The 14,588-nt window shown below is 36.1% G+C and overlaps 2 protein-coding genes and 1 non-coding gene across 5 annotated transcripts; all 3 read right to left on the reverse strand.

Annotated features, from left to right (window-relative positions):
• Positions 1 to 2,290: 2,290 nt before the first annotated feature.
• Positions 2,291 to 5,586, reverse strand: LOC18095563 (uncharacterized). 3 transcript variants are annotated; one of them, XM_024593730.2, is made up of 3 exons: positions 3,681 to 5,586; positions 3,091 to 3,591; positions 2,291 to 2,870 (listed from the first exon to the last, which is right to left on the reverse strand). In XM_024593730.2, the coding sequence occupies exons 2-3, from the start codon at positions 3,214 to 3,216 to the stop codon at positions 2,472 to 2,474; spliced, it is 525 nt and encodes a 174-aa protein (XP_024449498.2). In that variant the 5' UTR covers positions 3,217 to 3,591; positions 3,681 to 5,586; the 3' UTR covers positions 2,291 to 2,471. The 3 variants fall into 3 exon arrangements, with proteins under 3 accessions (XP_024449498.2, XP_052305667.1, XP_024449499.2); XM_052449707.1 differs by having other exon boundaries at positions 3,573 to 3,591; positions 3,681 to 5,582; XM_024593731.2 differs by having other exon boundaries at positions 3,573 to 5,586.
• On the reverse strand, positions 4,134 to 4,201 carry LOC112326312 (small nucleolar RNA snoR122). Its single transcript, XR_002979960.1, has one exon. It is a non-coding gene; the product is annotated as a small nucleolar RNA snoR122 (small nucleolar RNA).
• A 1,770-nt stretch (positions 5,587 to 7,356) lies between the features above and the next one.
• Positions 7,357 to 12,082, reverse strand: LOC18095565 (phytosulfokine receptor 2). Its single transcript, XM_052449708.1, has 3 exons — positions 11,911 to 12,082; positions 11,466 to 11,603; positions 7,357 to 11,309 (listed from the first exon to the last, which is right to left on the reverse strand). The coding sequence occupies exon 3, from the start codon at positions 10,692 to 10,694 to the stop codon at positions 7,542 to 7,544; it is 3,153 nt and encodes a 1,050-aa protein (XP_052305668.1). The 5' UTR covers positions 10,695 to 11,309; positions 11,466 to 11,603; positions 11,911 to 12,082; the 3' UTR covers positions 7,357 to 7,541.
• Between the last annotated feature and the right edge of the window lie 2,506 nt (positions 12,083 to 14,588).

Below are 14,588 nucleotides of genomic sequence, written 5' to 3' on the forward strand. Positions count from 1 at the left end.
GTACAAGTCTATGGGTCTTTTGTGTTATAAAGTTCGGGACATGGCTCAGTACACAATGTACATGCCATGATAGCTGGGAAGGCAAAACCTCAGTGGTGACATGACCCAACACAAGTTTTCACGTGCCTCTTGTACCAAGCACAAATGGAATACTTTGTCTATGAAAAACAGATAGACAGCTGAAATCATACAAGGCGTTATAGCTCATTAGAATTTGAGTAAAGCTCATGTTTGTACATCTAATAGTACAAGGTTAAGGGCTGGACTAATTTTGTAGCAGTGAGAAGGGACCTTCGCTTATAAGCATCCTTCCTATTCCTGCACTTATCTTATACGTGATTGGCTGTTACCTATCACAGAGGAACTCCAAGTTGAGTTCAGTATTAAAGGCTCATAGCACAATCATAAAGAATATATGTGAAAGGCAAGAGTATGGTGGTCAAATCATAAAGAATTAAGCATCCCTACAACCAATCTTCTTGAACATCTTGATTTTCTGTAATCTGCAAGGAAAATGGCGGATGGTATCACAGATATTAACATTTAGCATGGGTGAGTAGGTATCACAGATATTAACATTTAGCATGGGTGAGTAGCATAGTAGTGTTCTTGTAGGTGGTGAAAGGATAGGCCTCGAGTTCAATTCACATGAACGAAAAGGTCGTACTCCACTGCCAATTACTTGCAGAGGAGTACGACCTTTAATGAAATTTATGCTTAGGATAGATGACCATCTTCATATGATTATTATGTGAAATAGAAGAAAAAATTCTAGTCATTGGAATTCTAGATATTTAAATAAAAAGTCTATAGCTCAAAATCCCAATCAGCAAAACGCTGAAAATCGACACAACGTTAACAGGCACAAAGGAACCTACTAGTTTAAGCAAATTCACGGTATGGCAAAAATGAACTCTCAAATATCTCAATCCATTTCCACCCACAAGTGTGATTCCATGTTCTTATGTCTACCTACCTTTCACCCCTCCACTCTTCCGCGTCTCTCTTTTCTTTTCTTTTCTTTACCTTTTATGATAACACATTAAAGGAAATGGCCTTTGCATATGATTTTGACTTCCATAAAGTGCCCGTTACTCTCAATATCGGAGTTGGATATTGGTCCTATATTCCTTCCAGATTCTCTAATTTGTTTGAGCTGGGAATCACGAAGATTAGATCGTTGATGAAGTAACAAAAAACAGAATACAAATGAATGGATCATGACTTTGCTTTGGAAAAGAACAATTCTTGTCTATAAAGAGAACCAAACAGCTGTTTGATAAGATGTAGATCTTTCGAGTATGAGGTAGTGTTTGATGTTGTGATAACGATTATTTTTTAAAATAATTTTTGTTTAGAATCATTTTAAAATAATATTTTTTATTTTTAAAATTTTATTTTTAACATTAATACATCAAAACAATCTAAATATATATAAAAAAATTTGAAACAAATATTTTTTTTTTTAAATAGCACGGCCAATTATCAACTAGTTCTAAAATACAAAAATCTTGTATGATGTTGTTTTAAAAAATTATTTGGCGTATCTAAATTGTGCTATAATATTGGTGATGATAAGTGATCTATATTCCCTATCTACATTACCTATCATCTTCTTTGATTCTTTATTACCCTTCAAAATGGATTTATAGGAAATGATGAGTGAAGTGCTGGATTATATGGATTGCCTATCATCTTTTCCAGGTCCTTTTTGCTTGCCCTGGAAAATGCTTTCAATGGCTTTGTTCCTGGAGTTGCTGTGTGTCACATTTTACCAATCCTTTTCACTTTGGAATTTGTTTTGGCAATTTAATGGCCAAAGCAAGAGCGTATCAGATTCCAAGTCGGATGTTTTTTTGTTCAACAATGCAACTCGACAAAATTTGGGCACTTTCTGTCGTGAAGATAGAATTCTAGTCTGAAAATGTCCTGTAGTGTAGAGAGTGCGTGAGTTCACGGTTCGAAACTATTTCAGCTTCAAGTTTTAGAATCCTTTGTGGTTGTATGAAGGAAATGGACAAAGCTCCTTTGAATACACAAAGGCTAAAAGTCTCATTCTCCACAGAATCACTGACAAGGCGTCATGATCATTTGGGAACTGATTAGCTGTGCACCAGCCTTCCTTGATCAGCCTTTGCCTAGACCATTTTAAGGTTCTCATATGTGATATGTTGCTGGTATTTGTTTTGGTGAACCAAAGCTCAGCACACTACTTTTCAAGATTGAGGGCTAAAACAAAATTATTGAAGCTCATTTTATCTCAATTCAGAAACCCTACTGAAAATAAAGATAAACAAAAAAGACCCAGTGCAGGTCTTATCACAAATCCATTGTTTTCTAATTAAGCCAACGTGATACAAACATTGTAACAGACCATAGTTATTGCTACCAAATGCAAGCAAACTTAAGAACCAAGTGCTTTCTCAATCTGCTGTCACCTATTCTTCTCAAATCATCAATATTTTTGTACTCTACTGTATCAACAGCTGGTCCATCAACTTATGGACCTCAACAAACACTGGATCTTCCACGTTATTATTGTTCTTGTCGTGGCTGTTATGATCATGACTGTTACTATCATCATTTCCACCACCTACTGTCTCTCTAACCTTTTGGTTAGCCTCTTTGGCTGCTTCCCGTGCACCATCTATTGTTTCCTTAGCCGCGTCCCCAATCATGTCTGCTACTTGTGTTGCTTTTCTAACCCCTTCTTTGGCAGTGTCAGCCACAAACTGTTTTGCTCCTACTCCTGCATATTCATCAGGGTCTAAGCCTTGCCTAGTTCGATAATTTGTTGCACTATAAGATTTTCGTGGTGTCCTATCTGGGCTATTTGTTTCTCTTCTTGTCTCTGCTGCTACACTGGTACCCTGAAAATTTTGCACATAATGGAAGAAAAAAAAAGCGTTATTAATGGTCTAGCTTAGGAACCGACAAATAGTCCCCATCGTGGAAATACATGTAATTCAATGCTAGACAAGGTAGCCATGCTTTTCAGTCTGAAGACAAACTATATGCTTTGTGTCTAAATATTTTAGGAAACAGAGAGAGATCAATGTATAAAAAAGAGGAATTATAGCATAGAGATACTTGAGCTCGTTGAAAAGCAGTGGAGAAGTAAGCCCTGTTGGCAGACACAACACAACGAGGGTGATCCTTGGATGAAGCTCTAGAGATGTTAATGACGGCTCTTTTTGCCAAAAATAGTGCTGCCATAGTTCCCTTCTAGCTAGATGTTTTGCTGCAGAATGTTGATTTCTTCGTACATAAACATAGCCTAATAGTTAAAAGTAAAATAAAGAACAAGTCGGTGTGGTGCGGCACATGTAAAACTGAACACGTTTTGAGAGAATTTGACATGTTCCTTTGGGCAAAAGGAGGATGATCCATGTTGATGTGTCTTCTTTCTGAACCATGAATTCTGAAACTACCGATGTGTAAATTGTGTGTGCTAGCTAGCCAGTATCAAATCTTGGGAAACCGGAATGAATCTTAATCTGTTCATAATACTGTCCCATTTGTTCAAAACAAGTATTCTTGAAAATGAAATAATAGTGCTTCTCAAAATATACATGGTTGAGCTTCACAAAGCTGGAAGAGAAGCAACAAGCAGATCCATTATGAGATGCAGTTGGAGTGGAAAGCTGCAAAGACCCCATATTCAAATCTCAAGTTCTTACTTGACAATCATCTGGCTTTCTAGCAACTGTTATGGAGACTCTGAATCAAACATGAAACCATCTAGACAAACAGACAAAGCTGGAAGAGAAGCAACAAGCAGATCCATTATGAGATGCAGTTGGAGTGGAAAGCTGCAAAGACCCCATATCATCTGGCTTTCTAGCAACTGTTATGGAGACTCTGAATCAAACATGAAACCATCTAGACAAACAGTGAATGTGACTTGAGAACCAGAGATGAATACCCAATAAGCACACCTTACTAAGTGTGCTATCCAAAACAGCTGATGCATCTGATCTGCATTTACAAAGTTCATCAAATTCATTGACGAAGCAGTGAATGTCATTTCAACACAAATGTAATACAATTTTATGTATCTTGCAAATGGCACCCATCCCCACCATGAAGGGTATATTATGCTTAAGATCGTGGTAAAAAACAAATCATGGTTTTGCCCCAGAGGTGGTGAAAATATCATCACTTTGTCTGATGATACGTGCAGTAAATCACATCATAGGCAAACCATCTATAAGAATTTATATTAAAAAATATCTATTTATCTAGCAAAAAAAGTTCACAGAAGGAGGTTAAAGAAAACAAGCATAATATTCTTCCAACAGGGCTATGTAATCATGCAAGAAGAAACGACCGAGGAACGCACATTCAAATTCTGCAAAACCATAAATTCAAACCAATGACTCAAATCACAATTAGTAATGTCATGATACGTTCAACACACCAGAAAATCAACAATCAGTGCCTCATATTAAGGTAATTTCATTGCTGTTGCTCATAGTATATCTAAACCCATCACAGGCACAACAAAACTTTAGTAAGTTCTTATTCACTCAAAGTTCTAAATCACTTTGATACCAAAAGGGAAAAACTTTGGACACAGTAAGTAATTTAAATCTTAAAAAATGCCGTGTCAACACTAACTAGAGAAGCTGCAGGCAGAAGCAGACTTCAATAAATTACTTAAATTGAAATTCTAGAGCAAACCATGCTAGCTCTAGAGCCACCATAGGCACTGTTGAGGCTCAACATCCAGCACATACTAATTTGTACATTAAATGGAAATTCTTCTTCCTTTTAATTGAATTAAGAATTTGACATTGAGAAAGAACTCATGCCATCATAATAAATATGTCAAATGAAACTAAAGCAATGTATTTAACTCTCTCAAAGAACACCAATCAAGCAATAATGCATAATCTTGACAAAGAATAAGAAGCCGTCCACATTACCAAAACACTAATTAATTACCTCTCATTAACCATCATAAAAAAAATGAACTAAAATAAATATACGGACACAGAAGAAGATTGAAGAGCCTGTACAAATGCATCAGATCTGATGATTCTTATTTTGACAGCATCATCATTCTCCAGAAAGGAGTGGCTGATTGTTGGTCTTGTTTATCATCACTTGCAATATAAGCTCTAACAAATTGAAAAAAAAAAAATCAATACTTTAACTATCCCAAACTTGCTAGGGGGAAGAAATAATATGATTTGGATTTTTTCATGGATATAGAACATGATAGCATATAAAAAGTTAACATCATCATAGGCACAACTATAATAGAATAAATGCAACAAAACCAAGACAAGGAAACAATCTATCAAAAGCAAGAAAAAATTATCAAAATTAAGCAACCGAATGCTTGCAAAAAAGCATAGAAAGATCAAAACTTTCATATACTGGGCATTAGAGTAGCAAAACAACTTAAGCGAGTTGGTCATGAACATATTGAAAGACCAAAAAGGAAAAGAAAACTGTGGAAGTAGAGGAAAACTCTAGGTTTTGTTAAAGACAAAAGCAGGATGATCCTTGCATGCTGTCCGCTTGTTGCAACAAAAATGTTTACTCCCTCGAACAGCTTTAGGCCCATTTGTTTAGAATTTTAGGTTTAAGGTCCAACACAAACAACTAGACCCTAGAAGAAACTAGTGACAAAATATCAGTTAGGATAAGCTTGGCTCTGGTAAGATTCATAGTCTTTAGCTATCTAGGCCTCTTGCTAGAGCCCAATATGACATTACCCGTATCCAAATCGGAGTGCTTGTTTTCTTCGAGGTCTGAGGGTGATGGATCCACTGGCGTAATCAGTCGTGTCTTATCAACCACGACGACTTTTTGACACAAAAGTTGCTCAACAAGAATTGAATTTCCATTTTCTGTCCAATTGAAATGCATGCATACTCGAATGGACTGAAGTTTTTTGGATTTTTAAAGTTTTTAATAGGAAAAATACAATGTGCTGTTATGATACTCAACGTTTTTTATGCATGCAAGAGATATTATAACAGGTAAGCTTGTCTTCTCAAGTATCTGTACTGATAAAAAAAAAATCTTGACTTATTCAATCTTATCCAATTCAATATCATGCCTCATCGAATTCCATTTTCTTACCGAACAAACCTTTTTGAATATCCTTACATGATGACACAAAGGAGCTCGATTTTACATTTGTTTCCACATGTTTAATCCGTGATAGGACGCCCAAAGAAAAAGAAAAGGCAAAGGAAGATATAAGAATAAAAACACCAAGGAAAGTTCGATTTGGAAATTTGCGTAGAAAAAGGGAGAGATTTTCGGAGCTTCAAGCTCGAGGTAGAAAGAGAAAAGGTTACGATCGAGGTGACAGAAAAAGATGGATACCGAACACTACTCAATTATTAATCTCAATCAATCCATGCACATACATCTGCGAAGGATCCAAGACTTTGAAAAATACAAAGATTTCTTCTATATTTTATTGTTAAATATTTAACCTATCAAATTATATCAAACCACTGTATGACCCAAGAAATCTCATTCTGTTTTTTTTTTTTTTTATTATTATTATTATTAGGCCTCCATTTGGTGTCCAAAATTCAAATCCTTCTGGTTTAAGATTAGTAGTGAGTTTCACATCACCAATATCTGCTGCTTTTTTAGCTAGAAAAAGTTTCTTCAGCAGGCTATGCTAGCAAAGTCAAAAAAGAGAGGTAGGTAACCTTGAGTAATGGCATTATGGCACGTCAACCTATCCTGTCAACGTGGACACCCAAGCAAGAAAATCACGTAAAAGGTATCTTTACGGTTGCATTTTAATATTTTTAGGGTCTCTCTCAATCAAGAAAAACCTTACCCATGATGTTTTTTATGTAGGGAAGTGACATATAATCCAATCTTCTGTTTCACAAAAGGATTTGCTACAGAGTGACCGCCTAGCTTTGCCTCTTAAAGCTTCTCTACTCAAGAAAATGTGGAGGGAGGCTAATCTATCTTTCTGCATAAATGGCATGTAGCTGTCTTTCGAATGACATGGGTGGATGCCAAGAAAGTTTACGAGACTTGACAGTTGCAGACATGATGCATAAACCATGAACAAGTAATGTAAATATCAGAATAGTGGCTTGCTCAAGACGAGAGCAAGCAAGCCAAAACAATAGCTAAAAGATGGGCAGTCTCTGTAATCTGCAGCATATCTAATTTCTAATATCTATATATTACAGTCATTGGATCAGTAGCCTGATCCTTGCATGCTTGAAGGTCAAGACCTTGGGGGGATGATTCAAATTCTAAAAGAAACCTAGTAAATTGATTTACATCAATATGTAATACGTGTAGCACAATGTGAAGGCTTTGATCTTCCCATGGTAATATAATGGGGAACAAAAAGAAAACTGTACAAGGGCAAGGACGACGCATTTTATAATATGCTTATTTATAACAGAATAATACAATAGAAACTTGGTCAAGATTTCAACATTATAGAAACTTGGAATAGAGTTTACTTTACAAGTATACCTTCCCATGTCCACCCCAACTGAAACTAAGAACCCTGAAACTAAGTGCAGTATTATTATAGCTCATTGTTGAGCAGCTTGGAATCCAATACCATCAAGCCATGAAACAACTTCTTCGATAAGGGGTCTCCTCCTAGGATCTTGGTCTAAGCATCTGCATGCAATTTCGAGCATTTCAAACAGCTGTTTCTGACGATCTTTACCCCAAATTGCTGAGTCTATAATCTCTGCCTCCCTTTTCTCGGACTTCATCTGAAACAGCCAGGAAACCAAATTTCTGCAGTTTTTTCCTTTGCAAACTTCCACGGGCCTTCTACCGGTAAGAAGTTCAAGAAGAACAACACCAAAACTGTAAACATCACCCCTGCATGTTGCCATCAATGTTTGGCTATATTCAGGAGGTATATAACCTAATGTACCTACCAAATCTGTTGTCACATGAGTATCGTAAGGACAAAGTAGCCTTGAGAGACCAAAATCAGCCAAGTGAGCTTCAAATTTCTCGTCTAGAAGTATGTTGCTCGATTTCACATCTCGGTGAACTATATGTGGCTCGCAAACTTTGTGCAGATATGCTAACCCACAAGCTGCTCCTTGAGCTATCTTGAGTCTCACCTCCCATTTAAGTACTGAGCCGCCATCAACAGATTCATGCAGCCAATAATCCAAGCTTCCATTTTCCATGTAAGAGTAAATCAATAATCTGTCATTACCATGCCTACAATAACCTTGAAGAGAAACAAGGTTTTTGTGTTGAGCCCTTGAGAGAGCTTCCACTTCAGCTTGAAATTCTCGTTCCATCTGACCACAATCCCCAGAAAGCCTCTTGATTGCAGCTTTTGTACCGTTGGGAAGGTTGGCTTTGTAAACCAGGCCGAATCCACCACAACCAATGATGTTTGCTTGGTTGAAGTTATTTGTTGATTTCAACAAATCTGGAACTGTGAGGTCTTTGCAATCAGAATTCTGAAAAAGCACCAACTTGGAAGACCTGAGAGCTTCAGATAACCTGTGCGGAAGACTGACTTCCTCCTCCAAATCACCAATAGGATCCCCCACATTCCTCCTTGACATCTTGTGCAAAACAACAGCGAGGACCAGCGCAAGCCCAACTACTATAGTGATTGTTATGCTAAGAATATTGCCTCGACCAAATCTACTACTGTCTGAACCAGATGGGATACCAGGCTTCATCATATTATTAATGACATTACAGGGAGAGACTATTACCCCACAGAGTCCCGGATTACCCTCAAAGCTTGAGCTAGGAAAGCTATAGAACTGCCCTCCGCTGGGAATTTGTCCCCTCAAGTGATTATTAGCCACACTAAACTTCGACAGGAATGTCAGCTTCTCAAGCGATGGGGGGATTGACCCATACAGATTGTTGGATGACAAATCTAAAACTTCCAGGTTTTCCATCTGAGAAAAGGAGCTAGGTATGGTCCCCGTAATGTTGTTCCTGCTCAAATCAAAGACATGGAGGTCTTGCAGCCTTCCAACTTCAGGTGGAATTGTCCCAGTTATTCTATTGTTGCTCAACAATATTGAAGGAGGGAAACTTGAGGCTTGGTTGTACTGCAAACCACTAGCACTCTGGTTTCGCTTTACATATAGAGGAATACCAGAAGAGGCAGTTAGATGGGGTGAACTGCTGTTTGCGAGGCTCTTTAGCTGAGTCAAACTTAGGGGGATCTCTCCAGTTAGGGAGTTATTTGAGAAGTCCAGGTAAAACAAATTCTCCATCTGGCCAATCCAAGAAGGAATACTTCCATCCAGATGATTCCAAGACAAATCAAGAACTTCTAACTTCCTGCATCTCAACAGCCAAACTGGGATTTGGCCTTTGAGAGCACAATTTCCAAATGCTAAGACCATTAAATTCCGGAAACCACTTACATTTCTGGGAATTTCCTCACCAACGAAGTTCTTTGTGAGGATAAGAGTGGAGAGATTTTGGCATTGCTGCAGTACTGTAAGTGCCCCAGATAAGTCCACAAAACTATTGTTGGACAATGAGAGAAACAAAAGTGATGAGAGATTTGCGAAACTCTCGGGGATTTTTCCGGTTAATTCATTCTTAACCAGGCTCAAGATCTTCAATTCGCGGCAAACAGATAGAGAATTTGGAAGTGGCCCAGAAAGGTGATTAGAGGCAAGATCAAGTGTACAAAGACTAGGCATTCCACTGAAATTAAGATCAATTGGACCAGTTAAAGAATTGTTTCTAAGGTCAAGAATGTGAAGCTTTGAGCAGAATGACAGTGTTGAAGGCAAAGGTCCAGACAACATATTTGAATGGGCAACAAATTGTTCTAGATATGTAAGGTTGACAAATGCATTTGGTATATGGCCTGAAAACTGGTTTCCATAAATAACCAGGTTTTTAAGATTAAAGAGCTTACTCACTTCCTTGCTTAACTGGCCAGAGAAATTGTTGTTGGGGATAGAGAAGTGCTGCAAAGCTGACATTGAGTATAAAAAATCAGGGAGAGAGCCTGAAAGTGAATTGGAGTCCAAATGCAATTGTTGAAGAGATCTGCTGCAATTGAACAAGCCTTCAAGATCGCCCACGAGATGGTTCGCAGATAAATCAAGAATCTGAATCCCTTCAGAGGAGCTGCAAATTTGAGAACTGATTCGACCAGTGAACGAATTGTTGCTCATGTTGAACGCAACAAGATTTGGGTATCCTCCAAGCTCAAGCAAGTCTTCCTTGAACAGATTGCTGGAAATGTTCAGTGTCCGAATGGATAACAAACGAGAAAGCACCCCTGAAACTTGTCCTGATAGCAAGTTATGGCTCAAATCAAGATCCTCCAACTGCTTCAAGCTCGAGAGCTCCGAAGGCAATCCACCACTGAGTTGATTGAAAGAGAGATTAACTGATTTCAGCTGATCTAAGCGGCCCAAGGAGGGCGGAATTAACCCTTGAAGACCCATTTTGGACAGAATCAGCATGGTAACCCTGCTGTGAATTGAGCCATTGATATTACTTCGACATACAACCCCTTCCCATTGACAGCAGTCAGTCTTGCTGGACCATGATGTTATGATGGACCCATTCGTGAGCTTTCCTGCAAATTCCTTCAGGGCCCGCATATCATTTGGATCACAGGATTGAGTTGTGGTTTTGAGACCCCAAGATGAACAAAGAAAGCAAGCAAAGAACACCGATCTGAGGAAAGTCATTGGAGCAGTCTCCACCATCGCCATTACTGAAATCAAAGCTTAGCCCCAGCTCAAATCAAGGCAAAGACTCCCGCATTGAAGTTGATATTTCTTGGGCATTAACTGCTTTTCAAGAGAAGAAGCCCAATTGAAGGAACTCGCATGTCAAATCTCCAGCCAAAAAAAAAAAAAAGCAGCTCGCAAGTTCCAAATTGCAAATGAAGCAACAAAAGGAAGTGAAATTAAGAGATATCACCAATCCCCACTTGAAATCAAATCCCTATAACTTTAAGAAACCAAGACCATAGTGATGCCCTTTAGAGAAAAGAAAGGAAAATAAAATAAGCACCCCAAATGAACAAACTTCAAATGCAAAACACCTCAGGAACCACAAAACAAGGACCGAGTTAACAACTTGAAAGCGAAGCAATAATTCACACCACTAAACAAGAAAAAAAAATAAGATTATATATAGATAGGTGAAGCCAGCCAAACAAACTGAGATCTCTTGACCCCACTTGAAACCTAAACCCTTCACAAAAAAAATAAAAAAATATATATTCAACTAATCCCCAAAACCCTATACTGTTCAACAACCACTACTGTGAGAGCAAGAAAGTCATCCAAATGAAGCAACTTCAAACACACATCCCAAAGCACCTACAAGCCAACAAAAAGCAACATTTAGCAAATTAAGCAACAATTAACAACTAAGCCAGATCCCAAGATCAAAGCTTTGAAGAAGAGTTGATAAGATTATTGAAGAAAGAAAGAAAGAAACTTTAGCGAGTCTGGAGTCATATAAGAAGAACCCACCTCAAGGGTTCCAACGATGCATTAAGACATCACTTGCAAGTGAAATAGAAGTACCATGTCAATACAGCAGCCCACAGTTGCCAACTTTTCAAGAAATAGGTTCGTTCCCATTTCAAAAACCTCCCTCTCTCTCTCTCTCTCTCTCTCTCTCTGAAAACGTAAAAAAGCAATTAAGGAAAGCAACAGGTGACAGAATCTAGAGAAAGAAAAAGATATCGAAGGGACAGGAAATACAGAAGCGAATCTATAGTTTCTTGGACAAAGAAAACAACAAAATACACACTCAAACTTGTGAGAGATAATAGTATGTGTTTATGACTTGAAATGAAGACACAAGGGCTGACTTTTAGAGGATTAATGATTTTATTTCATCACTTTACTTTTGTTTTGTTTCACTTGCCAGTTAACGAGCCACTCGGGCTTCTTCTCTCTACGTATCTCTTACCTAATATTTGTCCCTTGCTGAGAAAAAACTGAGAATATTTGGTGGAGAAATTTGATTGCTTAGAGAATGAGGTTCGCTTGCCTTCGAGGGAGGATCGATTATAGGGATTTGGAAGTCCAAGCTCAATGTTTGAAATATGTGCGTGGAAGAAGACCACCATGTCTCTCAATCAATCTCTGCAAAATTATTAAAAAATAAAAAAAACTTCAAATATTTTTAAAATACAAAAAGCATCTTTCACGTAATTATATTTTAAATCCTTGATTTTGCAGGAACTATAATAATATAATTTTATTTACAATTAATTTTTTTATTTATTTTACATATAAGAATTTATTTTACAGTAATCTTGATCAAATTTATATTTTAAAATTATAACTAAAAATATTTTTATAAATCTGATTTTTTTAAATTGTGATAGCAAAGTTAAACAAAGTCATTGTGGCGTAAAGGGACGCGCTCTAAGGGTTGATGGGGGGAACAAACAAAGAAATATGGAAAAGGGAGTAAAGGAAGTCAAACTGTCAGAGATAATAGGACACGAGAATTGACTGGTTGTAGCCGGTGGATGGAGCCCACCATGTTTGATATATAAATTGATTTGAAAATACATTTTATCGTAAAATTAAAAAAAAATTAAAAATTACATGTGACAATTTAAGCAAAGTCGATATAGCTAGGTCATTTTCTAAGTGCGTGATTACATGTGACAATTTTAAGCAAAGTCGATATAACGAGGTCATTTTCTAAGATCATGTTTAGTATTTTTATTATTGTTTTATTTTAAAAAAATATTAAATTAACATTTTTTTATAATTATAATGTGTTGATATAAAAAATAAAAACTAAAAAAATATATTTAATGTATTTTTAAACGAAAAATACTTTTGAAAAGCATCATGTATTACGAGTTGTTTAGCATTGTAGTAATGATTGTTTTTCAAAAGTATATTTTGTTTATAAATGCATTAAAATAGTATTTTTATATAATTATGATATGTTAAGCGAAGAAATATTTTTGAAAAGCATCATGTACCGCGAGTTGTTTAGCATTGTAGCAATTATTGTTTTTCAAAAGTATATTTCGCTTAGAAATGCATTGAAATAATATTTTTTATATAATTATGATATGTTAATATAAAAAATTAAAAATTAAAAAAAATATTTAATTTATTTTCAAACAAAAAATACTTTTGAAAAGCATCATATACTATGAGTTGTTTGGCATTATAGTAGTGGTTGTTGTTTTTTCGCTTGAAAATGCATCAAAATAATATTATTATTTTTTTAAAATTAATTTTTGATATTAGCACGCCAAAACGATATAAAAACACTAAAAAATAAAACAAAAAGGTTTTCCAACCACTATTACAAACGAGAACGCATTAAGAAATAGAACAAGAAGAGCTATTCTAAGTGGAAACAAATTGTAATAAAAAATATTACTTCAAAAGTATAGCTATATGGTTGATGTTTTTTATGATATTTTGGCTGCTTTACTGTATGGGTCCTCCTTCTTTTTTCTTTTTTCTTTTTTTATTTATTTTTATTTTTTTATTTTTTTGAGGAAGATCATGAGTGATGATGGAATCTTCCTAAGTAAGCTTGCAGAAACCGAGACATTTCATGGTCCTCAATTGATGGTATTGTGCACGATTTCTCACCAATGATGATAGCCATTTTCACACCTTTTTTCTAATGACCAATTGAGAGCTGACACTGCTCGTAAAAGGGCAAAGGCTGAAAGGATAGTCCACTTCCAATCATTTCCTTCCCTTTTTCTCTGTTTCCTCCATCATTCACCTGCCTGGGCTGAAAATAAAATGCCGATGGTTAAGATGGGCCTGTCTTTCCAAAAACAAAATTAATATGGGCCTAATTGTGTCCAAAGTACTGACTGTGCTGGGTCATGGGCCTCTACTCCTTTTCTGGGCTTGGAACGGAGGATGTTTCACTAATGGAAACGGAAATGATGATTACAAAGCCCATACGACGGATGCAGCTCTCCCCCTTGAACAGCATTTCACCGTAGAGCAAGGCGTTGGGAGCACAGATTCCGTCTCTTTACACGCACCAATAACTCCCCCGAATACAGAAAAATCAAAGTAAATTCCACTTTAAAATATCATTGCCGTCTTTGATTTATTAAACTTTTTCAACTATTAATAACCTCATAAAAATAAATAAATCTAGCTATACGAGGATGCATCTAGATAGGAATATTTTACCGATGGACGCTGTAATATAAAATATATTTTATATTTTATTGAAGCGTAAAATTAAAAATAAAAATTAATGTAAAATTTTTTAAAAAAGAAATAATCAAAAAATAAGAATCAAAATTAATATACGGAATAAAAATAATTTTTTTATTGAAAGGTGAAATTGAAAAGAAAAATTAAAACTTTCACAAAAAAACCAAGAAAAAAAATTAAAAATCAAAAGATTAAGTGCCAGATTAAAAATAATAGTATATGACCAATTGAAATAAAATGATAAAATTAAAAACAAATAAGACTTTCACAAAAGAGCCAAGAACAAAATTTAGAAGTAAAAAGAGTACGAACTAAACTTGAAATACCAACAACAAAGAGAACTACGCCGTCATTTTAGGGGGAGGAGAGAGTAAAGAATAAGAAAAAAAAGCTTCCAACAACATAACAAAAGAGCTTTTTTAG

Source organism: Populus trichocarpa, chromosome 1, assembly GCF_000002775.5.
Source record: "Populus trichocarpa isolate Nisqually-1 chromosome 1, P.trichocarpa_v4.1, whole genome shotgun sequence".
Classification (NCBI taxonomy): domain Eukaryota; kingdom Viridiplantae; phylum Streptophyta; class Magnoliopsida; order Malpighiales; family Salicaceae; genus Populus; species Populus trichocarpa.